Source organism: Durotheca rogersii (genome assembly GCF_024521655.1).
Source record: "Durotheca rogersii strain YMJ 92031201 chromosome Unknown GGS23scaffold_65, whole genome shotgun sequence".
Taxonomy (NCBI): domain Eukaryota; kingdom Fungi; phylum Ascomycota; class Sordariomycetes; order Xylariales; family Xylariaceae; genus Durotheca; species Durotheca rogersii.
In genome coordinates this window covers 66,521-90,742 of record NW_026251296.1, presented here as the reverse complement: position 1 = coordinate 90,742, position 24,222 = coordinate 66,521, and the positions used below count along the sequence as shown (strand labels likewise).

The 24,222-nt window shown below is 42.0% G+C and overlaps 4 protein-coding genes across 4 annotated transcripts; 1 reads left to right on the top strand and 3 right to left on the bottom strand.

Annotated features, from left to right (window-relative positions):
• Positions 1–8,791: 8,791 nt before the first annotated feature.
• GGS23DRAFT_590659 (phosphotransferase) lies at positions 8,792–10,522 on the bottom strand. Its single transcript, XM_051517713.1, has one exon. It carries the CDS (start codon positions 10,370–10,372, stop codon positions 8,861–8,863), a length of 1,512 nt encoding a protein of 503 aa, XP_051367074.1. The 5' UTR covers positions 10,373–10,522; the 3' UTR covers positions 8,792–8,860.
• A 1,889-nt stretch (positions 10,523–12,411) lies between these two features.
• On the bottom strand, positions 12,412–13,459 carry GGS23DRAFT_590658 (uncharacterized protein). Its single transcript, XM_051517712.1, has 4 exons — positions 13,266–13,459; positions 13,058–13,213; positions 12,737–13,005; positions 12,412–12,685 (listed from the first exon to the last, which is right to left on the bottom strand). Exons 1-4 carry the CDS (start codon positions 13,408–13,410, stop codon positions 12,665–12,667), a joined length of 591 nt encoding a protein of 196 aa, XP_051367073.1. The 5' UTR covers positions 13,411–13,459; the 3' UTR covers positions 12,412–12,664.
• A 6,615-nt stretch (positions 13,460–20,074) lies between these two features.
• On the bottom strand, positions 20,075–21,724 carry GGS23DRAFT_619758 (major facilitator superfamily domain-containing protein; the record flags this gene model as incomplete). The annotated part of the gene is made up of 4 exons (XM_051521041.1): positions 21,116–21,724; positions 20,988–21,050; positions 20,831–20,934; positions 20,075–20,753 (listed from the first exon to the last, which is right to left on the bottom strand). The coding sequence occupies exons 1-4, from the start codon at positions 21,329–21,331 to the stop codon at positions 20,075–20,077; spliced, it is 1,062 nt and encodes a 353-aa protein (XP_051367072.1). The 5' UTR covers positions 21,332–21,724.
• Positions 21,725–22,510: 786 nt separating this feature from the next.
• GGS23DRAFT_474836 (uncharacterized protein) lies at positions 22,511–23,981 on the top strand. Its single transcript, XM_051514254.1, has 5 exons — positions 22,511–22,817; positions 22,876–23,034; positions 23,091–23,197; positions 23,269–23,585; positions 23,648–23,981. The coding sequence occupies exons 1-5, from the start codon at positions 22,776–22,778 to the stop codon at positions 23,833–23,835; spliced, it is 813 nt and encodes a 270-aa protein (XP_051367071.1). The 5' UTR covers positions 22,511–22,775; the 3' UTR covers positions 23,836–23,981.
• The last annotated feature ends 241 nt before the right edge of the window (positions 23,982–24,222 follow it).

Genomic DNA, 24,222 nt, shown 5'->3' with positions numbered 1-24,222 from the left:
ACTAACGAAACCGCGAGGCTTCGCCGGAAGACGTATTAAGGTACGCCGTTCCTACTTATTTAAAGACTATCGTTTATCGTCCGTTAACGGAATTTAAAAGACTCCGCTTAAGGACGCGCGGAAGCGCGCCTTTCCGTTTATTACTAGCGTCGTTAGCGCCTTTATCGATACTACTAAGAAACCGGTAGTCTTTCCGAAAACCGCTAATACCTTTAGTACCTTTATCGAAGTATTATTATCCTAATTTAACCTATCGTTTCGTCGCTATTCTAACGCCGTTCCTTTCTTATATTACGCCTCGGGCGTTTTTAACTTTCGACGAACGCTATACTCTAACGCTTTATTATCTTTCTCCGGAAAAAAAATTTTCCGCCGTTTTTAGCCGTATTTTTCGTCGTTCTTATCTCGAAATTACTATTTAAATCTGCGTTTTTTCGGGGTTATCGGTCGTTTTCTTTTCGGGTTATCTTATATCGGTCCTCGTCCGTAGGCTATTACCGGCGCGTATATCTAAAAGCTAATACCGCCTTTCCGACTGCTGACTTAGCCGGCGTAAACACTGGCATCGCCTTTCCTACTGCTGATCCTACGTGCTAAGATACTGGTCTGCTGCTATCGTCGGTCCTCTTCGTAGTAGCTGCCGGCGCGTATATCTAAAAGCTAATACCGCCTTTCCGACTGCTGGCTTAGTACCGCTTCTCTAAGGGCTATATCGCCGTTCCTACTACTGATTCCGCTCGCTTCGATGCTAATCCGTAAAACGATAAAAGAAGGTTAGTCTAGCTTTTTATTACGGTTTTAAGAGCTATTCGCTAGGTAAAAGCCGTATGTTAATAAACTAAAGCTAGACGAGGAGAAAAAGGAAGAAAGTATACCCTATAGGCCGCACTTGCGATAGCTGGCCTTATCCGCCGTGAGTACTGATTACGTACTATGCCCTAGCACTAGCCAGGGCCCTACTATAGGCATAGCCCATTACATTTCTTAACCTATTTATAGAAAGCTTAGAGGTACTACTTCCTCGCTCGCTTCTTTTCTTAAGTAATAAATTCTTCGAGCGATAGAAGTATCGCCGAGCTTAGCTTATAATCGTTCGCATTAGGATTAATATCCTTTTAGATATCGAATTACTCGGCGTAATTTTAGAAAGTAATAAACCATCGTAGATATTCGTCGAAGTTACGTAGGTTAATATTAATAGGTAGCTTTTTAATAGAGAAGTTTCCGTTAGTATTAATAATTACTATAGATATATTACTCGAGAGGAAAACAAAAGCGATGTTTAAAAGAAAACGATTAATCGAAAAATTAAAGAAATAAAGATAAATAATAAGATTACTCGGAAGCTTATATAGTAAGACCTTAGTTAACTTAGCTCCTTAGAAGGGCTACCGGGGTTATAATTAATACGTAGATCGGGAAAGCTACGTAGGTACTAAGGTTACTTCTTAAGAGCAACGGAAGGTAGGAAGAAGAAGGTAAATTAACTACCTCTCTAAAAAGGAAGGAGATAAATAAAGGAGATACGAGCTACCTATATATAAACGATAGGGAGCTACGAGCTATATTTTATAAGCGAGCTAGGAGCCATGTTAGGTAAACGAGTAACTAGAGAAGGAGTAGGGAGCCATATATAGATGGCTCTCTACGTAACAAATTTAATTTATTATTTTAAAAAAACTACGTTTTTTAATAGGTTAAAACCTTTTCAAATCGTACCTATTTTCATAATAAGAATTCTACTTCTCCGACGGCCCTACTTTTTCATACAAAGTATTTCTAAAAAAGAACATTAAAAATCAGTGTTTTTAAAACTTATTTAATTTTGTTAAAATTAAAAAAAGTTTTCAAAAAGAAAAAGAATTTACAAAATATTAACCATTTTTTTATAATATAAAGGAATAGGTAATAGACCTATTCTTTTACCATGAAAGAAATAGGTAAAGAGGTTGATATAATGTATAATTAATGCATTTACTAATAAATTATATAGGAAACTATTAGTATAGTTTAAAAAAACTTTAAATCTATTGGTAGGTACGTACGTAAAGCAAAGTAAATAATAACAGTAGTAAGAAACGATGGGGTGTAAAACTGGCTGTATTAATGTGTCTGATTTAGAAGCTATCTTCTACTATGGGTAGAGGATTAGGTTGGTCCTTATATGCCTATAGGTAGTACGTAATAAATACATAGTACTTAGGTAACTCTCCTTAATCGCTAACCAACCATTACTTACTCTGTTTTCTTTTTGTAATTTAACTATTACGAACTACTATCCCCTTTTTACCTATCCTTTTAATCTTAGGTTAATCTAGTTATTTTCTATTAAGGTCCTTATGGCCTTATTTAGTAATACCTTTGTTATAGTATCGGTAGGATTATAGCTCCCGTAGATCTATCGGATATCGTTAATCTCTCGATTCTTATACGACTACCTTAATGCCATTAGGTCGATCATTAGGCGCTTTTCGTTAGTACTACCTATCTAAACCAGGTATTAGTATAGCGATAAAGAATCCGTATATAACGTTAGCGGTACCTTAGGCAGTACTAGCCGTTCCAGAATAATATTAACTATGCGGTAGATTACGTAACTAACGTCGAATCCTTAAACTATCCCGTATATCTCGCTAGTAAGTACGCTCCGGGTAACTCTTTTATACTTAGTCGATAACTAATGGATTAAGTTACCGATAATTTAGAGCTCGTTATCTTAGGTAGTAGATTCTTCGTTACCTAATACGACGAGGTAGCCGATTTACGAGCTTAAATCTATATTATTAGCGAATAAGCCGTCTACGAAGATATATAAGCGTAAATTATTCGGGTCGAGAATAATATAATTAAGGCCTCGATCCTTATTAGTTATCTACTAATCGATCCTTTTATTAAAAGCCTTCGCCTCCTTATTCCCCGGGTTAATATACTATACCGCCGTAAAATAATCGAAGGCGGCTTCGGGTTAGTAGATTAAGGAGATATATATCCCCCGTACCCGTTATTCGATAAACCTTTTGGCTATATCGCCTGCCTTTAGGTTTAGTAGTTCTAGCTTTTTAGCCTATCCTTTTTAGGCTACGTTAAGTCCGTATCCTTCGTCGTAAAGCCTAATGCGTAATCCGTTAAAATCTTCGATTATTCCCGGTTCTATCGTCTTTTATGGTTTTGCTTTAATTCCTGCCTTCGTAAGTACCTTATCTTCCTATTCGAGGAACTCCTTCGTGCTAACGTTTAGCGTATCGTCCGTTTAGAAACCCGTAATCCTAAACGGTTAATCGGCGTTTATAATTAATAGGTATAGGTCGAATACTAATAAGCTTATTTATAACTCCCGTTAATAGTACTTTAAGTAGGTTTCGAATTAATATATACCTACCTCTACGAGTCCGTATAATAGTTTAACGACTCGTAATAACGTTCCCTCGGGGTATTTATCTTTTAATTCCGAGGGTAGTTATATAAATATCGTTCGTTATATTAGTATCCTCGATTACGTATAAGTTATGGTAATATCTTGGATTATTATCTTTATTCCTCGCTAGCGGAGCGTCGGAGCTAGTACTAGGATTAACCGCTAACTCGCCCTTTAAATGGTAGGCGCGTAGGTTATAATAGACTCCTTTTCGCGGTTTCCGTATCCTTGGATTACTAGTCTAGATTTTTCGTACGGCGTTAGGATATTCTTGCCTTTAATTTCGCGGATTATGCGCGATTTAAAGATAGTAGCCCCTTTATAGACTAAGTCGTCCTAGGTTTCGGGTTATAAAACGCCGTCGTCGAAAAACGTATTAAGCTCCTTTAGATCGGACGCCTTATATGACTTACCGGGTATCGTAATTCTTCCCGTTACCCGTAGCTTTAATACTAAAGTATAGTCGCTCTTTTCCTTTACGTTAGTATACGTTACGGCGAATTCCTCCCCTGGAATTATTTTATATTTATTAAAGTTAATTCGAGGTTATAGTATTTCGATTATTATTTCCTTCGGTAGCGTAATTATAGGTCGGGTATATGGTTTAACGTAAAAGCTCCTAAAGGTAGACGTTCCCTTTATCGATTTAACTATTATATCTTTATTCGTAACGGTAATGACCTTATGGGGTTCCTTCTACCCTTCCTTCTCGCGGAAAACCAGGACTTCGCTACCTAACGGTAGTAGTCCTGGAAGGGTTCTTAAGGTATTCGGTCCGTTCCGTATATTAAGGGTACCCCGGATAAACCTCTATACCTTAAGCCTCTTAACCTCTATTATTACCTTCTAAACGGCTTAAGCTTTTTACGTTTATAACGCCGTAGGTAGTAAGTCTATGTTAATTCTAGGATATGCCCCGAAGACGAGGAGGGTAGGTATAAAGCCGTTCGGGCCGGCTATATCGTTTACTACCTTAACGGTTACCTATAGGCGGGATGCTTTAAATAAACCTTCCGTTTCTTATGTAATAATTTCGTATGCTCTACGGATTAAGCCGTAATACTCCTTAACCTTTCCGATAGATTAATACGCTTCTACTAGTACTTATTTATAGGTAACTTTCATTAACCGTACCTCGTTACGAAATTTAATGCTATCGAAATTTATACCGGTATCGTATGTAATAACGTCCGGTAGTTTTAGATAGGTATTAATCCAGTACTATTTAAGAACTTCCTAGGTCTTTCTAGCGGAAATCTTTCTTATAAACCTTACTACTTAAAACCTAGTCGTTATATTTATAGCGTGGAATATTAATTAGCCGTCGAGGTATATAATATCGATAATTACTTCGTAGTTAAAGTCTATATCTAGATCATTTAGGCTAAACCTAAACCTCTAGGGTAACGCGCCCTTTACTTAGTAATAATAATAGAACTTATTAACAGCCTTAATCTCGTTAATATTAACGTCGTAGCCGGCCTTATTAAGTAAGTTATATAACTTATTAACTAACGAATAGCCGAAGCGGGTATAAATACGCCGTAGTTCTATTTCCGTAAGGTACGCTACGGTAAAATAGGTCCTATCGTCGAATTAAAGCTAGGGATACCCTTATTTACGCGTAACTAGAACTATCGTACTATCTTTAGAAACCAGTTAGTTAGTAACGTTATTAAAGTAAATACCGAAGCGATCCATATCCTTAAGGGATAGGAGAAATAAGGTATCTGTTTTTATTACGTAGAAATCGACGTATCCGAACGGGATATCGACCGTTACGGCTCCTAAGAAGCCTATTAATAATCCGTTTCCGAATCGGATATTCGCTTTTCCCGCCCGGGTATTATTAATTTCGAGTTATTATTCCGGGTATTCCCAGGCGAGAGCAAGGTATTATTCCTTACCGGCGATAGATACTCTTATTATATTTATATTTAATATGATGCCTTAAAAGATATCCTTAGAGTATCGGTCGAAGACGAAAACGGTATCGCCGATACCGGTCGCCTCTTACGGGGAGTACGAGGTAACGCGGTATCGGAATACCTAGTCGGATAGGTAAACGGCAGTTATATATTACTTATTATTACTATCTAACGTTTAATCGGTACCGGGTTCGTCGTTTTATTTAATCCCTAAGCCTTTTTTTTATTTATCGATTTCTTCGTAATCGGCTAGGAACGTCGCATAATTACCCTTAGGCCTGTCCTTATTAACCTTCTACCGCGCCTTTACCTCCTTCCTCTTTTTCTCGGAGTATTTAATAGATTAATATCCCTCCTTTTTACATATCTAATACCTTCTTTTCTACGTTCGTTACTATCCGAAGTAGCCCCTTTCCTTCTTATTATCGTAATATTTACCTCCTTTATCGTTACGGTAGTATTTACGATCGACGTAGTATTAATCGTTTCCCTCGCCGTTATCGCTATCCTTATCCATAATAAATTAGCGTATTCCCTTAAGATTTTCATAGGTATGAATCGAAGTACGGAGCTTACTAGCTATATCTTCGAAACGTATAAAAGGTTCGAAAAGAGTATACTATAATTAGGAAACGTTACGGTAGGCTCGATAAACGGCGGCGATTAATTATTATTTCCCCTTAAAGTCGGGACTAAGTACCCTTTAATATAAGGCTAGCTTATCTAGTATTACTTGGAATACCTCTAGGTCCGATTTACTCTCGTTACCTTTCTCGGCCTTTATATTATAAAAGGTAATAACCGTTTAATCGTAGTAATACTAAACCTTATTCTATTCCGTATTAAAGTAACGTTTTATTACGAAGTATATATTAACGAAATATTAGTATCTAAGGACGCTATATAGGAAGTAGATAGCTACCCTTCCTAATAAGATTATCGAAAAAACGATATGGAATTATATTTACCGGATCCTAGTAATATAATAAACGTCTAGGAAGAATCGGAACTTATCCTCTAGGATATCGTATACTTCTCCCGTATAATTATTTTCCTTATTTTACGCTTTCTTAAAGTACCCTACGATAATCGGAGGGCATAGCTCGTTCGGTACCCTCGTAAGTAATATATCGTAATAGGTCTACTACTTTTAGTTCCCGACGGATATGGATAATTATCGGGGAGGATTAGGCCCTAGAATAAGCGGCGGCGGCGGTTTAGTTCCCGGCGTACGCGATTATCCTATCGGTAAGGAGGAACCGCGTCCTCCGGGGATTCCTTCGTTTAAGTAATTTATTAGTAGTTAGCTTTTAGGATATTAGTTATGTCCTAGTTCCGGGGTAACATATTAGTTTCCCCGGGGGAATTACGTCCTCTCTCTCGCTCGATCGTTTCCTTTTATCGATAGGTATAGCTAAAGGGGAAATAATAATATCTATAGGTTATATGGATTATACGGCCTATACGGTCCGTAGCCTTATTAAAAGCTTATCGGCGGATACGGCGGATATCCGTATAGCGGATACCCTAGAAATAAATACGGATATAAGTAAAGCTAAGAGGGAGGAGAAGCGAAGGGTAGTAATTAAAGAGCCGGAAAAGGTTAGAAAAATAAAAACGCCTTTAGCGCCTGCGGCGGAGGTACCTATTAACGAGGTACGTTCTAACGTAGACCGGGGGAATTATTAGGCGTTAGCGGGACGTTATTTCGAGAAAGGAGAACCGGTTAATTAAGCTAAGGTACTAATAAAGGATTAGGTAGCGACCTTTATTAGCTCCTAGTTAACCTTATTTATTATAGTCTCGGCGTTAGCTCGTTAAGGAATCTAAGGTAAAGAAAACTATACCTAGGCGGGGTTTCGAACTACGGATTAGTCGGAATAAAAGGAGGGTTACTTCCGTATATAACCTTTCGAAACGGAGTAAGGATTTATTATATTAATAATTCGGCCGCTACCTCTTTAAATTATAAGGAAGTTAGTCTCCCTCGTATTAATTCTATTAATTCGGGATATACCGTTCCTTAGTTAGTCTCTATCGTTAGCGTTTTCTATGCTAGCGTATTAAGCTACTTAGCTTTAGCCGTTTAGAGTTCTTAGTAATTCTAGGTCGGAAGGCTTCCCGCTCGTGTTAGTTCCGCGAATTTTCGGGAATATTTCGTATTACTTCTTCCTACGTAGATGCCTTATTTTATTAAGGTATTACGTAGGAACGAACGGAAGGTAGCGGGTATTAATTCGAACTTCCCTTCCCTATAGCCTCGAAATCGTTCCTAATAATTATATAGGGCTTTATTTATAGTACGAACGTTAAGGGTACTAGTATTCGCTACCTTAAAGTCCGCTATTATTATTAATACCTATATTACCTTTTATCGTAGGTTAATAGTTTCCGGTACGAACTATTACCATTTAATTACTTACGGATCGAACTATACTATTATCGCGGTTAGTCGTCCTATAATAAGTTTAAGAAACTCGCGGAAATCTTCTACGTCCCTTAGGTTCTAGCTTCCTAGGGGTCCTTTTAGCGGTTCACGTCCGAAAATAGGTACGGGGGTAGGGTTTTTAGGTTCGCTAGGTCCTAGCTTTATTCGTTATCTACTAGCTCCTTAGGCTAAGGTCTCCGGTACCTTTAAATCCGATATATTTAATGGAATTTAACGGTAGGAATCGAGGGAAGATAGGGGTTATTAATCTTTAGTAGGAAGGCAAGATAGCCTCGTTATAGTTATAGGATATAATAAAGAAAGAGGTAGGATAGCGTTTCTTAACGTAGTCGTAGGGAAAAGGGTAGTTATAAAAATCGTTACCCGTAGAAAGTACTAAAAAGAGATAGGTAGTAATAAAAGGTAATAGAAGATTCTTCTTTTACTAATATCGCTTATATTACTACGGTAATAGTAATTCTCCCGATTAAAGTAGTAATAATTCTTCTAACCTTACTAATCTATATTACTAATTATCTAATAATATTAATTAGTATTAGTAGGTACGTACGTAAAGTAAAGTAAATAATAATAATAGTAAGAAACGATAGGGGGTAAGACTAGCTATATTAATATATCTAATTTAGAAGCTATCTTCTACTATAGGTAGAGGATTAGGTTAGTCCTTATATGCCTATAGGGAGCACGTAATAGATACATAGTACTTGGGTGACTCTCCTTAATCGCTGACCAACCATCAAAATCGTATATAACTTCTTATATTAATAACTTAAGAATTCAAAAAGTTTATATATTAATTTAATTAAGCTAATTGATTATATAAGTAAATTTCGGGTTTTCTAATTTTTTCCCAGGTTTTTACAGCGATAAATCGTTTGCTTGTAAACCTATATAAAATACCCAGCTCGCGAAGGGGTGGCTCGCAGAGCGGTGGTCTAGCTTCTTTAATACTGGCTCAGGGAAGAAATTAAATCTAGTTTAAAACAAGTAGGTATTTATGCTTCACATTGTCGTGTATTTAAATTGAAAATGCCGATTTTTTGTGAGGGAAATATTCTAACTCTATTCTCAATCAAACAAGAGTTCAGATAACCGCTGTCTGGCTTCGGTCGGATCCCAGTTGACAATGCGCCTTTCCTTGGACTCGGTCATCTTTCTCCCCACAAACGGCTCCATTGCTGCTCTCTCTTCCTCACTCAATAGGTTAACTCTCGTCTTCCACAGATCATTCTTAAGAATGCCACTTTCGCGATCGCCAAAAAATCTCTCGTCCAGAAATTTCCAGTACATAGTGTCAAACGCCCAACTTTTCCTGGCCGCATAGCTGAGGAAAAATCTCCCCGTTTTCCAGCTTTCTCGCATATACGTGGACAAATGTGCCGGTAGAAGATTCGGCTCTGTCATTTCTGCTTCTGCTTTTTCCATAGCAGAGAGCCACGTCTTCAAGCGCACGTCGTATGTTTCTCTCCATTCGTCGATGCCGGAGGACCACATCTCAGCCGTCTCGATAAGAAGCCACCATGGAGGGTCAAGGATAAACTGCGTAGGCCCAACATATGTATATTCCCAGTCTATAAGGGCAGCGATCTCATCAGAGTCGGCGAGGAGTATGTTTCCTGCTCGAAAATCGTCGCCCCAGAGTCTGAAAGCGTCAGAGACGGAAGGGGCAGGGGAGAGCGTGGAAGCTGGAATCTTGGATGACTGGGCGGACCAGTTGTCCTCGGCGAATCCGAAAATAGAGAGCCGACCTTGTCTCGCCAATCTGCGGAAGATTTGGCGTGCCACGAACTTGTTTCGGCAATCGTCCTCGGAAGTGACTAGGTCATTATGTTGGAAGATGAGTTGTGCGATATGCATATCTGCCAATGCTGTATACCATTCGTCTGCAGTCCGATACGTCTTCCCCCGTGGTGGGAGAACTCTGAGAGGAATATTCGCGAGTCGAACCATGTCGGTCATGTTATGGGTTATCGGCCTACTAGCCACCTCACAGGTGCCGTCATTGGCCTCGACCAAAGACCCAATCCTTGGGAAGGTTATCCGGCAAAGCTGCAGCAGACAGTGTGCTATCTTGCCCCAGATAGCCTCTAGCGTGGACTCGGAAACGTTGGGATCCAGAACGTGAGGCGCTGAAGAGTCCTCGCTGGGTCGGGTCAGCCTCGCTGAAACGCTCCCGCAATTCTCAACGCGTTCCATGATCACGAAAGGGCCGACTGGTGAGTCCTCGCCATAGAAAAGGTGTCGGGGGATAGGCAGCCGTGTCTGTTTCGCAATAAAAGCTGCTGTGGCTGCCTCATGGATAGTTTTCTCATCTGGAAACTGAACAAGGCTCGGGCAAGGTAGTCGAACCATGATATCTGGAGACGTCCCTTCGAGGCGTATCCTGTAGAGGATGTTGAAGCCACCGAAGATCAAAGGCGATATCAAGGTTGCAGATTTCCCAAATTTTTCCTCCACTAGTTCTTCCACTTTGCGACAGGTGGTTTTGAGTCGCATTTCTTTCTGTGCCTTATCGGAGTCCTCGTCATTCTTGTCCCAGACAAGGTTATCGAGTTCTTCTTGGCTCTCGTACATTGTCATTATGAGATACGTTGCCACAGAGACGGCGACTCGAAAACGAAGAGAGTGATATAGAAAGAGAGTAGGACTGCGATTAGGAAAAATAACAGTTTGCAAGTGGTAAGCTGAATTGTGTCCAATTGTTCGATGAAGATTTTCCCTTTTTGATTTCATTTACGATGGCTCTGACGCGTACTCGATCTGATGGGAGTCTGTCGCGCCCAAGTGGGGCGACTGTGCCGTAGCCAACCGCCGTTGCATAAGGTCAGTCTGAAAATAGCACGAGATAACCAACGACGACGACAGCGGCGGAACCCAACCAACAGCACTCAAAGGCTCGCAATTTCTCCCCCCCCAAACGAAATGCCTACGACCAACAGATGTCTCCTGACGTGCTGATATAGGACGATCACACAGTTACAGGAACTGTTTTTCCATTTCCAAGCAGCCGGGACGATGCGACCAGCTTATCCAAGGAGGTTGCCGAGGTCTGTAGTTCTTTATAATAGGCCTAGAGAAAAGGCAAGGGAAAGTCCTCAGGCCCCAAGGTAACCGAATGATGTATAAACGAGCTCAGATTTTCTACCTTTCATGCCAGCTTTCGAGACAAACGGCGGACTTAAAACTCCACGGCCGTCGGCTGCATCGCAAGAACCTAATACCGGGCTGAGCCTGTATTAGTTCTGTTCACTCTATATCATGTCATTACAACATTAAGATACAGCCTTTGCTTCCAGAAATTACCGGGGCCTGTCGTATTCATCATCCGGCTCATTTTATCCAAAGTTATACCTAGGTCAGAGCCGCAAGCCCAGTCCGTTTTGGCGACCCCCATTTAACCAACTTCTTCCCTGGGCCATCAACCTGAACAGATCAACCATGGCCGACAATAGGAAGAGCAGTGACAGCCTTGAGAAGGAATTGGCGTACGAAGACATTACAATTCAGGCAAGCGAAAGTAGCAGAGCCAGGCGGAAGCGCTAGAAAGAGGTATTAGCTAGTGTTTCTACTTGAAGCCTGTATGGGGCCACTAAGATAACTTGTTGGAGAGGTAATTATTATTTCTCTAATATATCTCTTACCTGCTATGAGATTCTATCGAGTAATATCGAAGTTGACTCCTAGATAGGACCTTCCTGTGTACAGTATGTGTATACTGAGAAGATGATACTAGCTAGCAACTGGTGTCTGTGCCGCATCATCAGCGGGCGAGTAGGTGCAATCAGGCGCAAACAAACTTACCGTCCGCCCTAGGTAGGTAGCCAGGTAGCGGATAGCAAGCATTCCCTGTTAGCCGCTCGTCGGCAACTAGACGTATTAAGAGCTATTATTGCATGTTGGGTACGTTGGCGTGCATTGCAGTCATTATGAATGCGGGTTTCGTATAACATACGCCAATATCGGTCGATAATATGCCTTCTTACCTAACAAGTCTTGTGGTGGCAATTCAACACATCCATTAGTTGCCTCTCACAGCGGCGGTACTGGAATCAGTAGGAATGGAAGTGAATTTCGCATACTCTTCGGTAGACGAGTGGTGGAACTTGTGACGATGCTGTTGGGCTAGTCATAATGTTGGTCGTAGGTTCAGTGGGACTGGGTTGGGAGATGCCTGGGGGTCACAAGATATGCGAGTTAGGTGCACAGTCTAACGCTACTACTTTGGACATACCATAATATTGTATCCTTCTCCTTCGCGTCGGTGCAGCCGTGATACGGTATCACTTCCAGATACCATATATATGTCTCTTCCATTAGATAAACCATGGGCTACTAAGAGAGGAAGGGCCTACCTAGATCTTGTTGGGGACAAGACACCAATTGATTACAATTCAAGACGCGGGCACTGCTGCTACCAACACACTCGCCACGCAAATGCAAAATATGATGCCCCAACATGCCTAGGTAGCTGTTACATACGCATAAATGTTTGGCTGCACATATGAATACAGATGAATATACTATTTAGGTCTTGCATTTAGTGAACCGTAAAAAATCGGTTCTAAAACGGTATTTACAAACTTTTTCGGCACCTTCGTTAATAAATTATATAAAAATCTGTCAAGATAAGGGAAAAAACCCTAAATTTATATGAAACTAGTTAAATTATTAATTAATCAACCAAAAAAATTAACCCGCTTTTTTACGGGTAAAAATCGTTTATTTATAAGCATATTTGTAAAAAGGTGGTCCGCGAAGCGGTGGCTCGTGGAGCGGTGACCTAACTTACAGCCTCTAGTCCATAGTGATACCTTTCGACCCGAATATTAATATTCCCGTCGTAGATTTTTAAAATGCGGAGGCGAGATGCTGTTATCGGTACAGTTTTTGACGCTATGAAAAGGTTAGTAAACGTCTGCCTGGCAAGGAGGACATCGCTCTTACACTCATAAAGACAGACCCAACCAAGCCCAGTGCCGTGGTAGCCAAGATAACCGCGAACACATTGCGGATCGCTAGTGTCACTTCCTCTATAACCTGCGGCTGTAGCTCAAGACCGAGACCTTGGAAGACAGGACTGTTCGCCCCCGTCGTCAACTGCAAGATTTCATCTGAGGATAGGTCTGGTAGGAGGGTGCGGAGGCGATCTGAACCGATGTTCTGGAATAAAGCGCCCGATATACTGAGCACCACGATCTGGCCCATCATTTGGCCTGTGAAAACCTGTTAGCTATCCAGTAGGCTATTATAATTAGTATCACGTACCCGTGGCCATGAAGCCCACCGTGTTACTTAGCTTAGAAACCGGGACGAGGGTCTGGACGACGGTAATGCCGGCAGTGAAATACGATCTACATCCAATACCGATAAGTGCAGTGAGTCCGTAGATGTGGGATTCCGGCGTCGATAAGTTTATGGTGACTTGTGTGGTTAGTTAACCATCTAGATATTGGGGGTTAGATACGCCACTTACGCATAAGCGCAGAGCCGGTTACCATTGTTGCGGTGCCAAAGACATGCCACGGCATGTATGGACCTAGCTTCGGCATTAAGACTCCGTTTAGAACTGACATACATATAATGGCAGCGAGAAACGGTAACAAGCGCACACCGGCCATTAGAGGGCCGTTATCTCTTGTAAATTGGAATAGCAAGGGAGTGTAGTAGAGGGTCGTTATTATGGCCCCCTGTCACACGGGGATGAAACCCTGCACCAATAATTAGGCCATAACGGTTAGGAGGATAACATCGGGCATTAAAGTCGCTTCTTCGGCGACCTACTAAGGAAAGTCCTAAATAAGCTACGGATGGCTTCGGTATTAAGGTACTAAGGTACTAAGGTACGGAAGTACTTCGGGAAATATATTAGGACGCGAGGGGGATTAGGAAACTAAGGAAGGATAAGGACCTAAGAAACCCCTTATAGAATTATTAATTAAATTAAACCTATTTTAAGTATAGCTCCTTGTTATAAATAATTCTATATTATTCTTACCCTTATAACTTTATTATAAGTTAATAATAAGGAAAGCCTACGCCTAAGCCGGTATCGTACGAAGATGCTATCCCGGTACTACTACTAGATTAACCTCGACCCTTTACTAAAGAACCAGAGCCGTAAGCGTTCCTATTTCCGCGACCGGCTGCCTCGGGGCTAGTATCGATCTCTATGGCGGAGGTAGCTTAGATAGTAGCTATAATTAATAAACTAAAAGCCGTTATGATAGAATTAAAAGTAAAAGACGCCGAACGAACTACCCCGGCGCCTTAGCCGGAACTAACCCTAAAACCGACCGATAAATCCCTCGTGGTATACTAACCCTAAGAATACGAAGTAGTTATAGCTAATGCTCCGGAAATCGCGAACTTAGGAGTAGTTATACGAGATCCTTTATAGTAGATCGTAGATTTATATGAGTAAATAAGATAGGCTTACTAAAGCCTGGTAATATTAGCTAATTAAGTCGACGTAGGACATCGGTAGAATACGATTCTAAAGGAATAATACGAATAATTACGATAGCTTTATTAAACCGCTACGGCTATATAAGCTACCGGTATCCGAACTACGAAGATATAGATCTATAAGTTCTAGAAGTAGGTCGTAGAATAAAGCACCTATTTCGCTTAAAACGTATGGGAAACCGTAGCTAAGTTTACTAGATAAGATAAAGTACGAACGGCCGCTATAAATTAACTTTAAAACGCCGTACTCTAGAACTAACGAGCTTTAACTTAGCTACGCGAGGAATATAATAAGTTAGTAACGGACGTTAGCTCCTAGGCTACGTAGAAGGATGGATAGATTAGCGAAATCCTTAGTAAGGAATACCTTATTCCCGGAGCTATGGAAGAAAAAACCTAGCTAATTAAAGACGACCTTAAGGCTTACGCGGTTAATTTAATTAAGGAATATTAATAACGACGATTAAGTAATAAGCCGACGAATATCGAATTTATTATCGCCGGAGCTAGCTAGAAGGTAAGGATACCGATTCCCGCGCCGGCTATCCGTATTATAATAGCGTCGACCGGGAGATATATTAATAGCGAGGTTAGAATAAGGGAAATTATTTTTAACGGCGTACTATAGGATACCGCGGTTAAACGTACCGCTATACGCGCGCGGGCCCGTTTTTAGGATACTACCGTAAGAGCCTTTATATTAAGAGGAGCCGGGTAAGGACTACCGTAACCGTTAAAAATCCCGCGGAATGCCTTAAGGGACCTAAGGGATTCCGATGATTCGGATAGCTCGGAATCTAAGGATCCGTAGAGGCCGCGACGCTTACCCGGCGCCCCTAAAGAACCTTAGGAGCCTCTCGACCCGGCCGAAGAACGTATAGTTCGGGCCTAAACTAAAGCTATGAATAATCGACGAAGTATTACGGTAATAACTAACCTAGTATACCTTATTAAGCCTACGGCTTATAACGGTAAGGACCTAGCTAAGTTCCGATTATAATAAATTAAGGTTAAGTCTTACCTCGAGACTTATAAGGAAAGTTTTACTCGGGATATTTAAAAGATTAATTAGGTAGGATCGATACTTACCGAAAAGGCCTAGCTCTAGTATTAATAACGACTAGCCTAGGTAGAAAGGTTAATAATCGTCGATACTTAGGTAGGGTATTCTTAGGCCCTTTAAGAACGATTTAAGGACCCCGCCGAACGATATCGTAATTCTAAAAAAATATAGGAACTTAAGTACTAAGGAGATATCTCTTAATACCTTACCGAACTTATGGATTTTAACGACGTTATTTAATAATCCGGAACTACCTTCTAGAATTATATCGCCCGTACCTTACCCGATAAAATAATTAAGCTAGTTTATTTACGACTAGGAAGTATCCCTAAAAGCGACGAAGCCTTCCTTAAAGTAATTAAGGAAGCCGGTTAAATCTATGAAAATATAATAGCTAACCTAGGAATTTCGGGAAAAGGAAGGTCCGCTTCGTAGAAGGAGTATACGAAAGCGGATTAATAATAAAGGTAACCCGTAAAAGAGACTCGCTTCCGCTTAAGTTAACCGGTAAACGAACGCAAAAGTAAGGATAATAAGAAACCCGTACCGGCTAAGGACTTACGATAAATAAGAAATAAGGAGGCTTTAGCTAGAATTAACTAAGCCGCTATCGATTAGCGGAAGAAGGATAAGAAAGCCTACTAGCGGTATAGAAGGGATAATTACTAAACCCTAGCCTACTTCGTAAAAAAGGACTTAGAAGGACGGGACTTACCCGCGCCCCTTAAGAAAGTCTTATCGGGAAAAAGAAGAAGGAAGGAGCCCGAACTACTACCTAATAAAAGGGTTAGGATCGATACCGCTATACGATAGAAGGAAACTCTTTTCCGTATTATAGAACTATCCGATTCCGAAGAAGAACGGGATTTTTAAATGCCCCCTCGTAAGCGTTAACGGGAGAAAGGGGCGATAAAGATAACGTAAAAATTACGGCTATAAAACGGCCCGGAACGTTAGAAGTAACGGAGGCTATACCTATAGCGAAGAAACTACGAGTTCCTTAGCGTAACTTAAACGAACTAAAGTTAGGTAAACGACTTATTTATACGATATAAATAAAGTATTAAGGAAAAGAATATCCCTGCGGGTCTTACTAGATACCGGTAGCGAGGTACCTTTAATTAACGCCGCTAAGGTTAAGTAGCTACGCCTTCTTATTAATTAACGCTTACGGCTAAGAATACTAATAGGATTCGACGGCTTTAAGATCTCGTTAAAAGAATTTTAATATATAAACGAAATAAAGCTTCGTAGCTACGAATATATCTACCCCGTCGTTTAAGAAGTTAGTAAATTAAACGAAAAAGTCGACGTTATTTTACCTTAATAGTAAATAAAGGAGTACCTTCCCTAGGGTTTATTTACGGAGGGACGATTATATTTCGACTTACCTTAATGCCGGAACTATCGCCCCTAGCCGATCCGTATAGGAACTACGCGAGAAAAGGACGCTTTATTATAAGTACCCGAATAATTTCGCGACTTCGTTCCTATTATAACTAAGGAAGCGGAATAACGGTTCCTTAATCGGTAACCATAGGACTACGTTATCGAGCTTCGTCCGGGAACTACCCTACCATAGGGACCCCTATACGTTATAAGCGGACGATAATTAGACGCCTTAAAACCTTAGCTCGATAAAATAATAACCATGGGAAGAATCCGGAAATTTAAGGCCTCCTGCGGCGTATCTATAATATTTATAAATAAGAAAGACCCGGGCGCCCTAAAACCGGTAGCCGATTACCGGGGGCTAAATAAAATTATAATATCCGTCCGATACCTAATTCCCTTAATTAACGAATTATAGAACTTATTTTAGACGGTACGATAATTTACTAAGATTAATTTAAAGTCTAGCTTTTATATAGTACGGATTAAGGAGGGCGACGAATGAAAAACTACCTTTAGAATACGCTATAAGTTATACGAGTATACGGTTATGCCTATGGGATTAATTAACGCTTCCGCTATCTTCTAAGTTATAATAAACCATATCTTCCGCGACCTCCTAAACGCCGGGGTTATCGCGTACTTAAATAACGTCTTAATTTATACCGATACGCTAGAAGAATATAATAAACTAATTAAAGAAGTCCTAAAACGGCTTATAAAAAACCATTTAGCGGTAGCTCTAAAGAAATATACCTAGCGAACGTAAGAAGTTAAATTCTTAGGATATAATATAAGCCCTAGGGGTATTATTATATCTAAAGATAAAGTAGAAGCTATCCTTAACTAGCGTATCTTAGCTATATTTAAAAACTTATAGAGCTTTATTAGGTTCGCTAACTTTTACCGTAAATTTATACGTAACTTCTCGGGCATAGCTAGGTTAATTATTAGCGCTAATAAGGAAGATCGTAAGCTATGGAAATAGGAAATCGAAATGGAAAGGGCCTTTTAGGAATTAAAAGAAACCTTTACGAAGGCCTCGATACTTATATATTTCGATCCTAACCGAGTCCCGATCGTTAAAGCCGACGCCTCGGATTTCGTTATTTTAGCCGTTCTCTCGTAGAAAAACGATAAAGGAAGACTAAAACTAGTAGCCTTTTTCTTAAAACGACTTACCCTAGCGGAAATAAATTATAAAATATATAATAAGGAATTATTAGTAATCGTTAACGCATTTAAAAAGTAGCGATATTATTTCGAAGGCGCCTAGTACTAAATAGAAGTATATTCGGATTATTAGAACCTAACGTACTTTACTATAGTAAAGGTATTAAATCGACGATAGGCTTGTTAGGTTTAATAGCTCTTCTCGTATTATTTTATGATATATTACCGCCTAGGAAAGTAAAATAAGAAGGCCGATATTTTATTTAAATTATTATAATATCGCCTTAAAAAAGGGAGAGCCGAGGACTAGCCGATAACGACGGTCCTATAGGAAAAGTATTTTTTAAAAAATTCGGGCTTACCTACGGTAGTACTTTCTAGCGTACGATTAAGTAGTATTTTAATACCTACTTAGACCCTAAAGTTCGTTAAATAGGTTAAAACGATAGCCGTATAGGACCCGGAATACTAGGCCTAGCTAGTTAAATCATTCGGTAGGGAGATAAAGCTCTAGGAAGGCCTTTTCTACCGACGAAATCGCTTTTAGATACCTAAGGACTTATAATAGGAAGTAATTAAATCGGAATACGATACTAAAGTAACGGAATATATAGGTATAAATAAAATTATAGAACTTATTACTCGAAACTTTTAGTAGCTTAACCTAGAAGTAATAATTAAGGAATTCGTTAGGGGATATCGCGAGTATTAATAAAATAAGGTACTACGATATATCCCGTTCGGATTATTATAGTTTATGGAACTATATTATCGATTATAATAGATAATCGCGATAGACTTTATTACGGACTTATTAATGTTTAACGGCTGCGATTCTATATAGGTTATTATAGATTCCTTTATTAAGATAACGTACTTTATTCCGCTAAAAAAGGACGGTAAAAAAGCCGAGGACTTAATACTTATTTTTATCCGTAATTACTAGCGGTTATATAGGATCCCTTTAAATATTATTTCCGACCGAGACTCGCGGTTTATTTCCTATATATAGAAGGATATTCTAAAGCTCCTAGGAATTAAGCCTAGAATAAGTACCGCCTTTTATCCTTAAATAAATAAGTAGACGGAAAGACTTAATTAAATCCTAGAAGTATACCTACGCGCCTTCGTAAATTACGAAATAAGCGACTAGGAAAGCCTACTTCTTACTACCGAATTTACCTATAATAATATTACTTCGATAGCTACTAATATATTATCCTTTTACGCTAACTACGGATAATACCTAGTAGCATATAATCCCTTATTAGGTACCCTTAAGAATCTAGGAAGTAACCTTTATATTTATTAAATAACTAAGGTATATAACGAAGCTAAGTAATATTTAGAAAAAGTACGGTAGCGGATAAAAGGATAGGTAAATAAATACCGGAAAGAGGAACCTCTTTTAGAAGTCGGATAATTTATTATATTAAACGCCCGTAATATTAAAACTAAGCGCCTTATAAAGAAGATAGATAAGAAGATACTCGGTTCCTTTAAGATTTAAAAGATCGTTTCCTTTACCGCCGTAACTCTAGTACTCCCGAAAGGCTAGCGTATTTATAATACTTTCTACGTATCCTTTATCGAATCCTACCGCGCTAGTAATTAAGAATTACCTAACCCTAACTAGGTCTTACGGGAGGTAGCCCCGATTAAGGCAAAAGACTACGAGGTAAATAAGGTACTAGATTCCGCTAGAACCGGAGAAGTCGTTAGGTACCTAGTTAAGTAAGAAGGCTAACCGGTTAAGCGCTACTAAACTTAGGAACCGTAGGAGTACTTTACTACCGAAAAGGTAAAAGAAGCCGTTAAGTTATTTTATTAATAAAACCTTAATAAACCTACTAACTATCGAACCTAGGTACTACGCTTAAAGACGAACTCCTCCGAAGAGGAGAGATAGTATTATACGGGGATGAAACCTTGTACCAATAATTAGGCTATAACGGTTAGGAGGATAATATCGGGTATTAAAGTCGCCTCTTCGGCGACCTACTAAGGAAAGTCCTAGATAAGCCACGGATAGCTTCGGTATTAAGGTACTAAGGTACTAAGGTACGGAGGTACTTCGGGAAATATATTAGGACGCGAGGGGGACTAGGAAACCAAGGAAGGATAAGGACCTAAGAGACCCCCTATAGAATTATTAGTTGAATTAAACCTATTCTAAGTACAGCCCCTTGTCACACCCCCGCTGCCGTAAATAGGGCTAATTGCAAGAGATTGAGCTCCATCTGCTTCATTAAGTGGATAGGATATAACCTGTTCCCCAGTGTCATTGTCGGGTGATAAACGGAGATCGCGATAAAGACGATTAGCAGCACGCCCGTTAATGTCCAGAGCGTAATTTCGGGCCCGCTGTCGAACGCGAAGACGGTGCCGCCAAAGGTCAGAGCCATGGTCAAGCAGACTGACCCGCCTAGAAAGATAACAGTGCCTAGCCAATCTAGCATGAGGAACTTCTGCAAGAACGGCATCTCCACGGGGTTCAAATTGGGGAGACAGAAGAGCAAGCCGGGTGCGGTAACGGCGGCGACGACTAAGTTGATATAAAACGCCCACCGCCAAGTCGCGCTGCTCTGCGCAAAGGCCCCGCCGATGACAGGGCCAACGACGCTCCCGACAGCCCATGTCGCGACCACGCCGGAGAGGTAGAGAGGGCGCTCACGCTTGGTGGTCGTCATGGAAATGTAAGTCAGGGCCCCACAGTAGCAGCCGCACGAACCGGCACCTTGAATGACACGCCCGATAATGAAAGCACCCATGTTGGGCGCGGCGCCGCAGATGACACTGCCGAGCTCGAATACAATCACGCAGGAGAGGAACAGCCATTTCACGTTAAAAATACCGTACGCCTTTCCGCTGTTAGCAACAACAGGTACGCACCCGTTGTTACCGGAGACGAGACGAGGAAAGCAGGGGTAGCGGACGGAGCTTACAGAGGGAGGACAAGCAGGGCGCCCAAGAACAGGGCAACGCCGATCCACGGCAGGTTTTCCGTCTCTCCAAACGTGTCTATGATGGAGGGTTGGATATCTGCAACCTTGGTCGGGTGAGAAGCGCTCAAACCGTTGATCAGCCACGTGGGGCACCTACAATCGTGCCGTCGAGTGCGTAGAACAGGACGGTGGAGATCAGGGAGGTATAAGCAAAGAACCACTGTAACGTGATGTCGATCAGCTCACCGCCGCCCTTTACCGCTGTGGCCGTCAGACGTTGCTAACCTTCATACCATGGACCTCCCTCGCGGCTGCCGCGCTTTCTTCCTCTCCCTTCGTGTTTTGACTCGAGCTGTCGCCGAGTCTCACCTCGGCGAAGGAAGATGCTCCCCTGATATGGCCTGCATCACTGCCGTTATCGGTGGGCAAGCAGTGTTTTTTGCCGGTAAATTTGGGATCCCCCAAGTATGGACTCTCGAAGATATTGGACGTAGTCGACATTGTCGAAGAGTGCTATGTCAGGTGAGTGTGGCCTATTCAGATTCAGCGAAATAATAGAATGACAGTCGAGATAAACGGCGCCTCCACACGCATACTAAATCAGGACGGTATATAAAGATTCATACCAAACGAATCGCCTCGCTACACCAATCTTCCCTCCTTACTGGGGCAGCCTCTTCCTGTCTACGGCGCCGATTCCGCCCTGAGGTCCTAAGGAAGGATCATCGTAATTACTCAATACTTATCCCTCGTCTCTCGCCTGACCCCGCCGCAATGCATCTCGGGGGGACTTCTTAGCACGAGGGCAGACGTGCTCAGCCGGATGTCAGACAGCTTCTTCTATATTCTTGTCATCGTTTCATCTAGAGCTGGGAGTACCGCGTGTAAGGTGCAGTCACAGCCAGACACGTGCAGACATCGTAATACTTACAGCGATACGCCTACATGGAAATGAAGGTGCAGGTGACGACCCCCTGTCAAAAAGACAATACCAGATGTGGTTTGTGAGATAAGAACCGCTTCGCAAATGGAGTTTCTATCATAATGCTGTGGCTGGGAGAGCCCACCTGCGAGGAGGAAGGGCACAGCTACGCACACGACGGGTTCATAGGAATTGGCTCAGTAACCAAAGACATGTCTGCGTATGCATACTTAGAAGAAGGATAATATTACCGCAGGCCGCAGGCCCTTGGCATGTGGCTGGCGAAACGCCCCGTATCGGACCACTGGGCCTCTATACGACTCGCATCGCCAACACGCCCTCGTTATCAGCAAAGGCTGGCTCGGGAGGAGGATGGATTGCCAGTATCATAAGAAACCGAGAGGCTTGCATGCAAAAGAGCTGACCATAGGTGTATAGGTACCTTGTATTGTCACTCAATGGACGCGGGACAGATCTCGGGATTTTAGGTGATGATTCATCTCCTAACAGTGGCGGGGACGTATCATGCCGCTAACGACTAGCGCATCTTAGTCGATCGGCCAATCACGGACCGCCGGACTGGCAGTGCAGGCTATGATTGGCGGGCTTCTCATGCACGCTGGACACACGGCGGCGCTTTAGGAAAGCAGTGACGTCAGAAGACCCTACAGCCACGACCTGCGCGGAAGGTACAAAGCGACGATGGTATCGGTAAGAGGCGGCAGCCACTCCGCGCGGTGGGTCCGCCAACGTAGAATGCAAGAACGACTTCAGACTATATATTAGGCAAGTGTGTAGCCGCTATGCTGAATAATAGAGCCGGATTGGTAATTGCAATATTATGTCAGTCCCTTGGGCTAAGTCCAGAAATATCTTTCCCTGTCTTCGATCCGGTATATAATAAAGAGCGGTTCAACGGATTGCCGGTTGGTTGCGAGCATCGCTCTGTGCCTCGAGAGTAACATACAACCACACCACCTCGTTACCGACGACGACGAAACCTACACTTGCTACGCCGACGCAATGCCGTCCTACGTGATAACGGGTGTTTCGAAAGGTCTGGGTGTGAGTATAACGTAGCCGAGCCGGGCGGACGAGCTGAGTCTGACGGTCTGAGGAATAGTTCGCATTCCTTAGCGAGATCTCTAACGACCCAAACAATACTGTCATTGGGTTGGTCCGGGACAAGCCCACCACTGATAAGCGAGTGGCGGCCGAACTGGCTGGACGGACCAACATCCACATCTTACAGGCCGACATAACCGACTACAACGCCCTGAAGGTGGGAGAATCCAGCGGCCCGACCTAAACCAAGAGACAGCTAATCCATGCATCCAGCAAGCCGCAGCTGATACGGCGAAAATCACAGGCGGATCGCTCGACTATCTCATCGCCAACGCCGGTTATGTCTCGCAGTTCGATTCCTACGACCCGCTGGGAGTTTTGTACGTATTGGGCTTCAGGCTCTACGATCGAGCACGGAGAACGAGACTAACAACGCACACAACCACTACAGAGGAAACAACCCAGAGGTATTATCTGAGGACTTGCGGAAACTCATAGATATCAACGTTATCGGGAATATTCACCTGTATAACCTGTTCTTGCCCCTCATCCTCAAGGGCACCGTTAAGAAGGTCATCGTCATATCGAGCGGCCACGCCGACACGGATTTAATCAACCGATACGACGTCACGACGTCGCCGCTGTACTCGATCAGCAAGGGGGCCATGAACGTGGTGACGGCCAAGTTCAGCGCCCAGTATAAGAAGGACGGGGTCTTGTTCCTGAGCGTGTGCCCAGGTATGGTGGAAGTAGGCCACTATAGCAACTGTATGATACCTACCTCGCGTCGCCCCGAGAGTTTGCGCCTGAGATTCTAACCCTGCCCGTAGTAACCCCACACCAAGCGAAAGCCTTGGGGGAGGTCGGCTCCAAGTTCAAAGAATACGCACCCGACTTTGCCGGCCCCTCCACCCCCGAACAAGCCGTTCGCGACGTCCGCAAGGTTTGGGAAAATGCTACCGCCGAAAAGGACGGCGGCGCGTTCCTATCGCACTTCGGCAACAAGCAATGGCTATGATGTCCGCCAGGCGAGCAGGTCAGATCTTGGTAGAGACGGATGATCGGATAAAGGTCGAGAAATACGTCGAAATTTCTACGATAGAACGGCGCAAGAAAGTTTGAACACGAACTTCCAGATTTGTCGCCATAAACGCAGCACTGATTATTAGAAGTCAGCTATCTCTAATTCCAGACAACAATTGATAATTACACCTATCCGGCAGGAATATATTTATACAGAATAGAAACCAGTTGTGTCAATTAGACGATACAGCAACTGAGACTTTCTGCATCTCATCCAAAGACGCAGACTAGAAACTTGGAGATAGGATTCCCAGATCAGACCTAGCGGATACGACGGGGGTGGACAAGCTTGGACAAATGAAACACAGCTGATTTCCAGGTT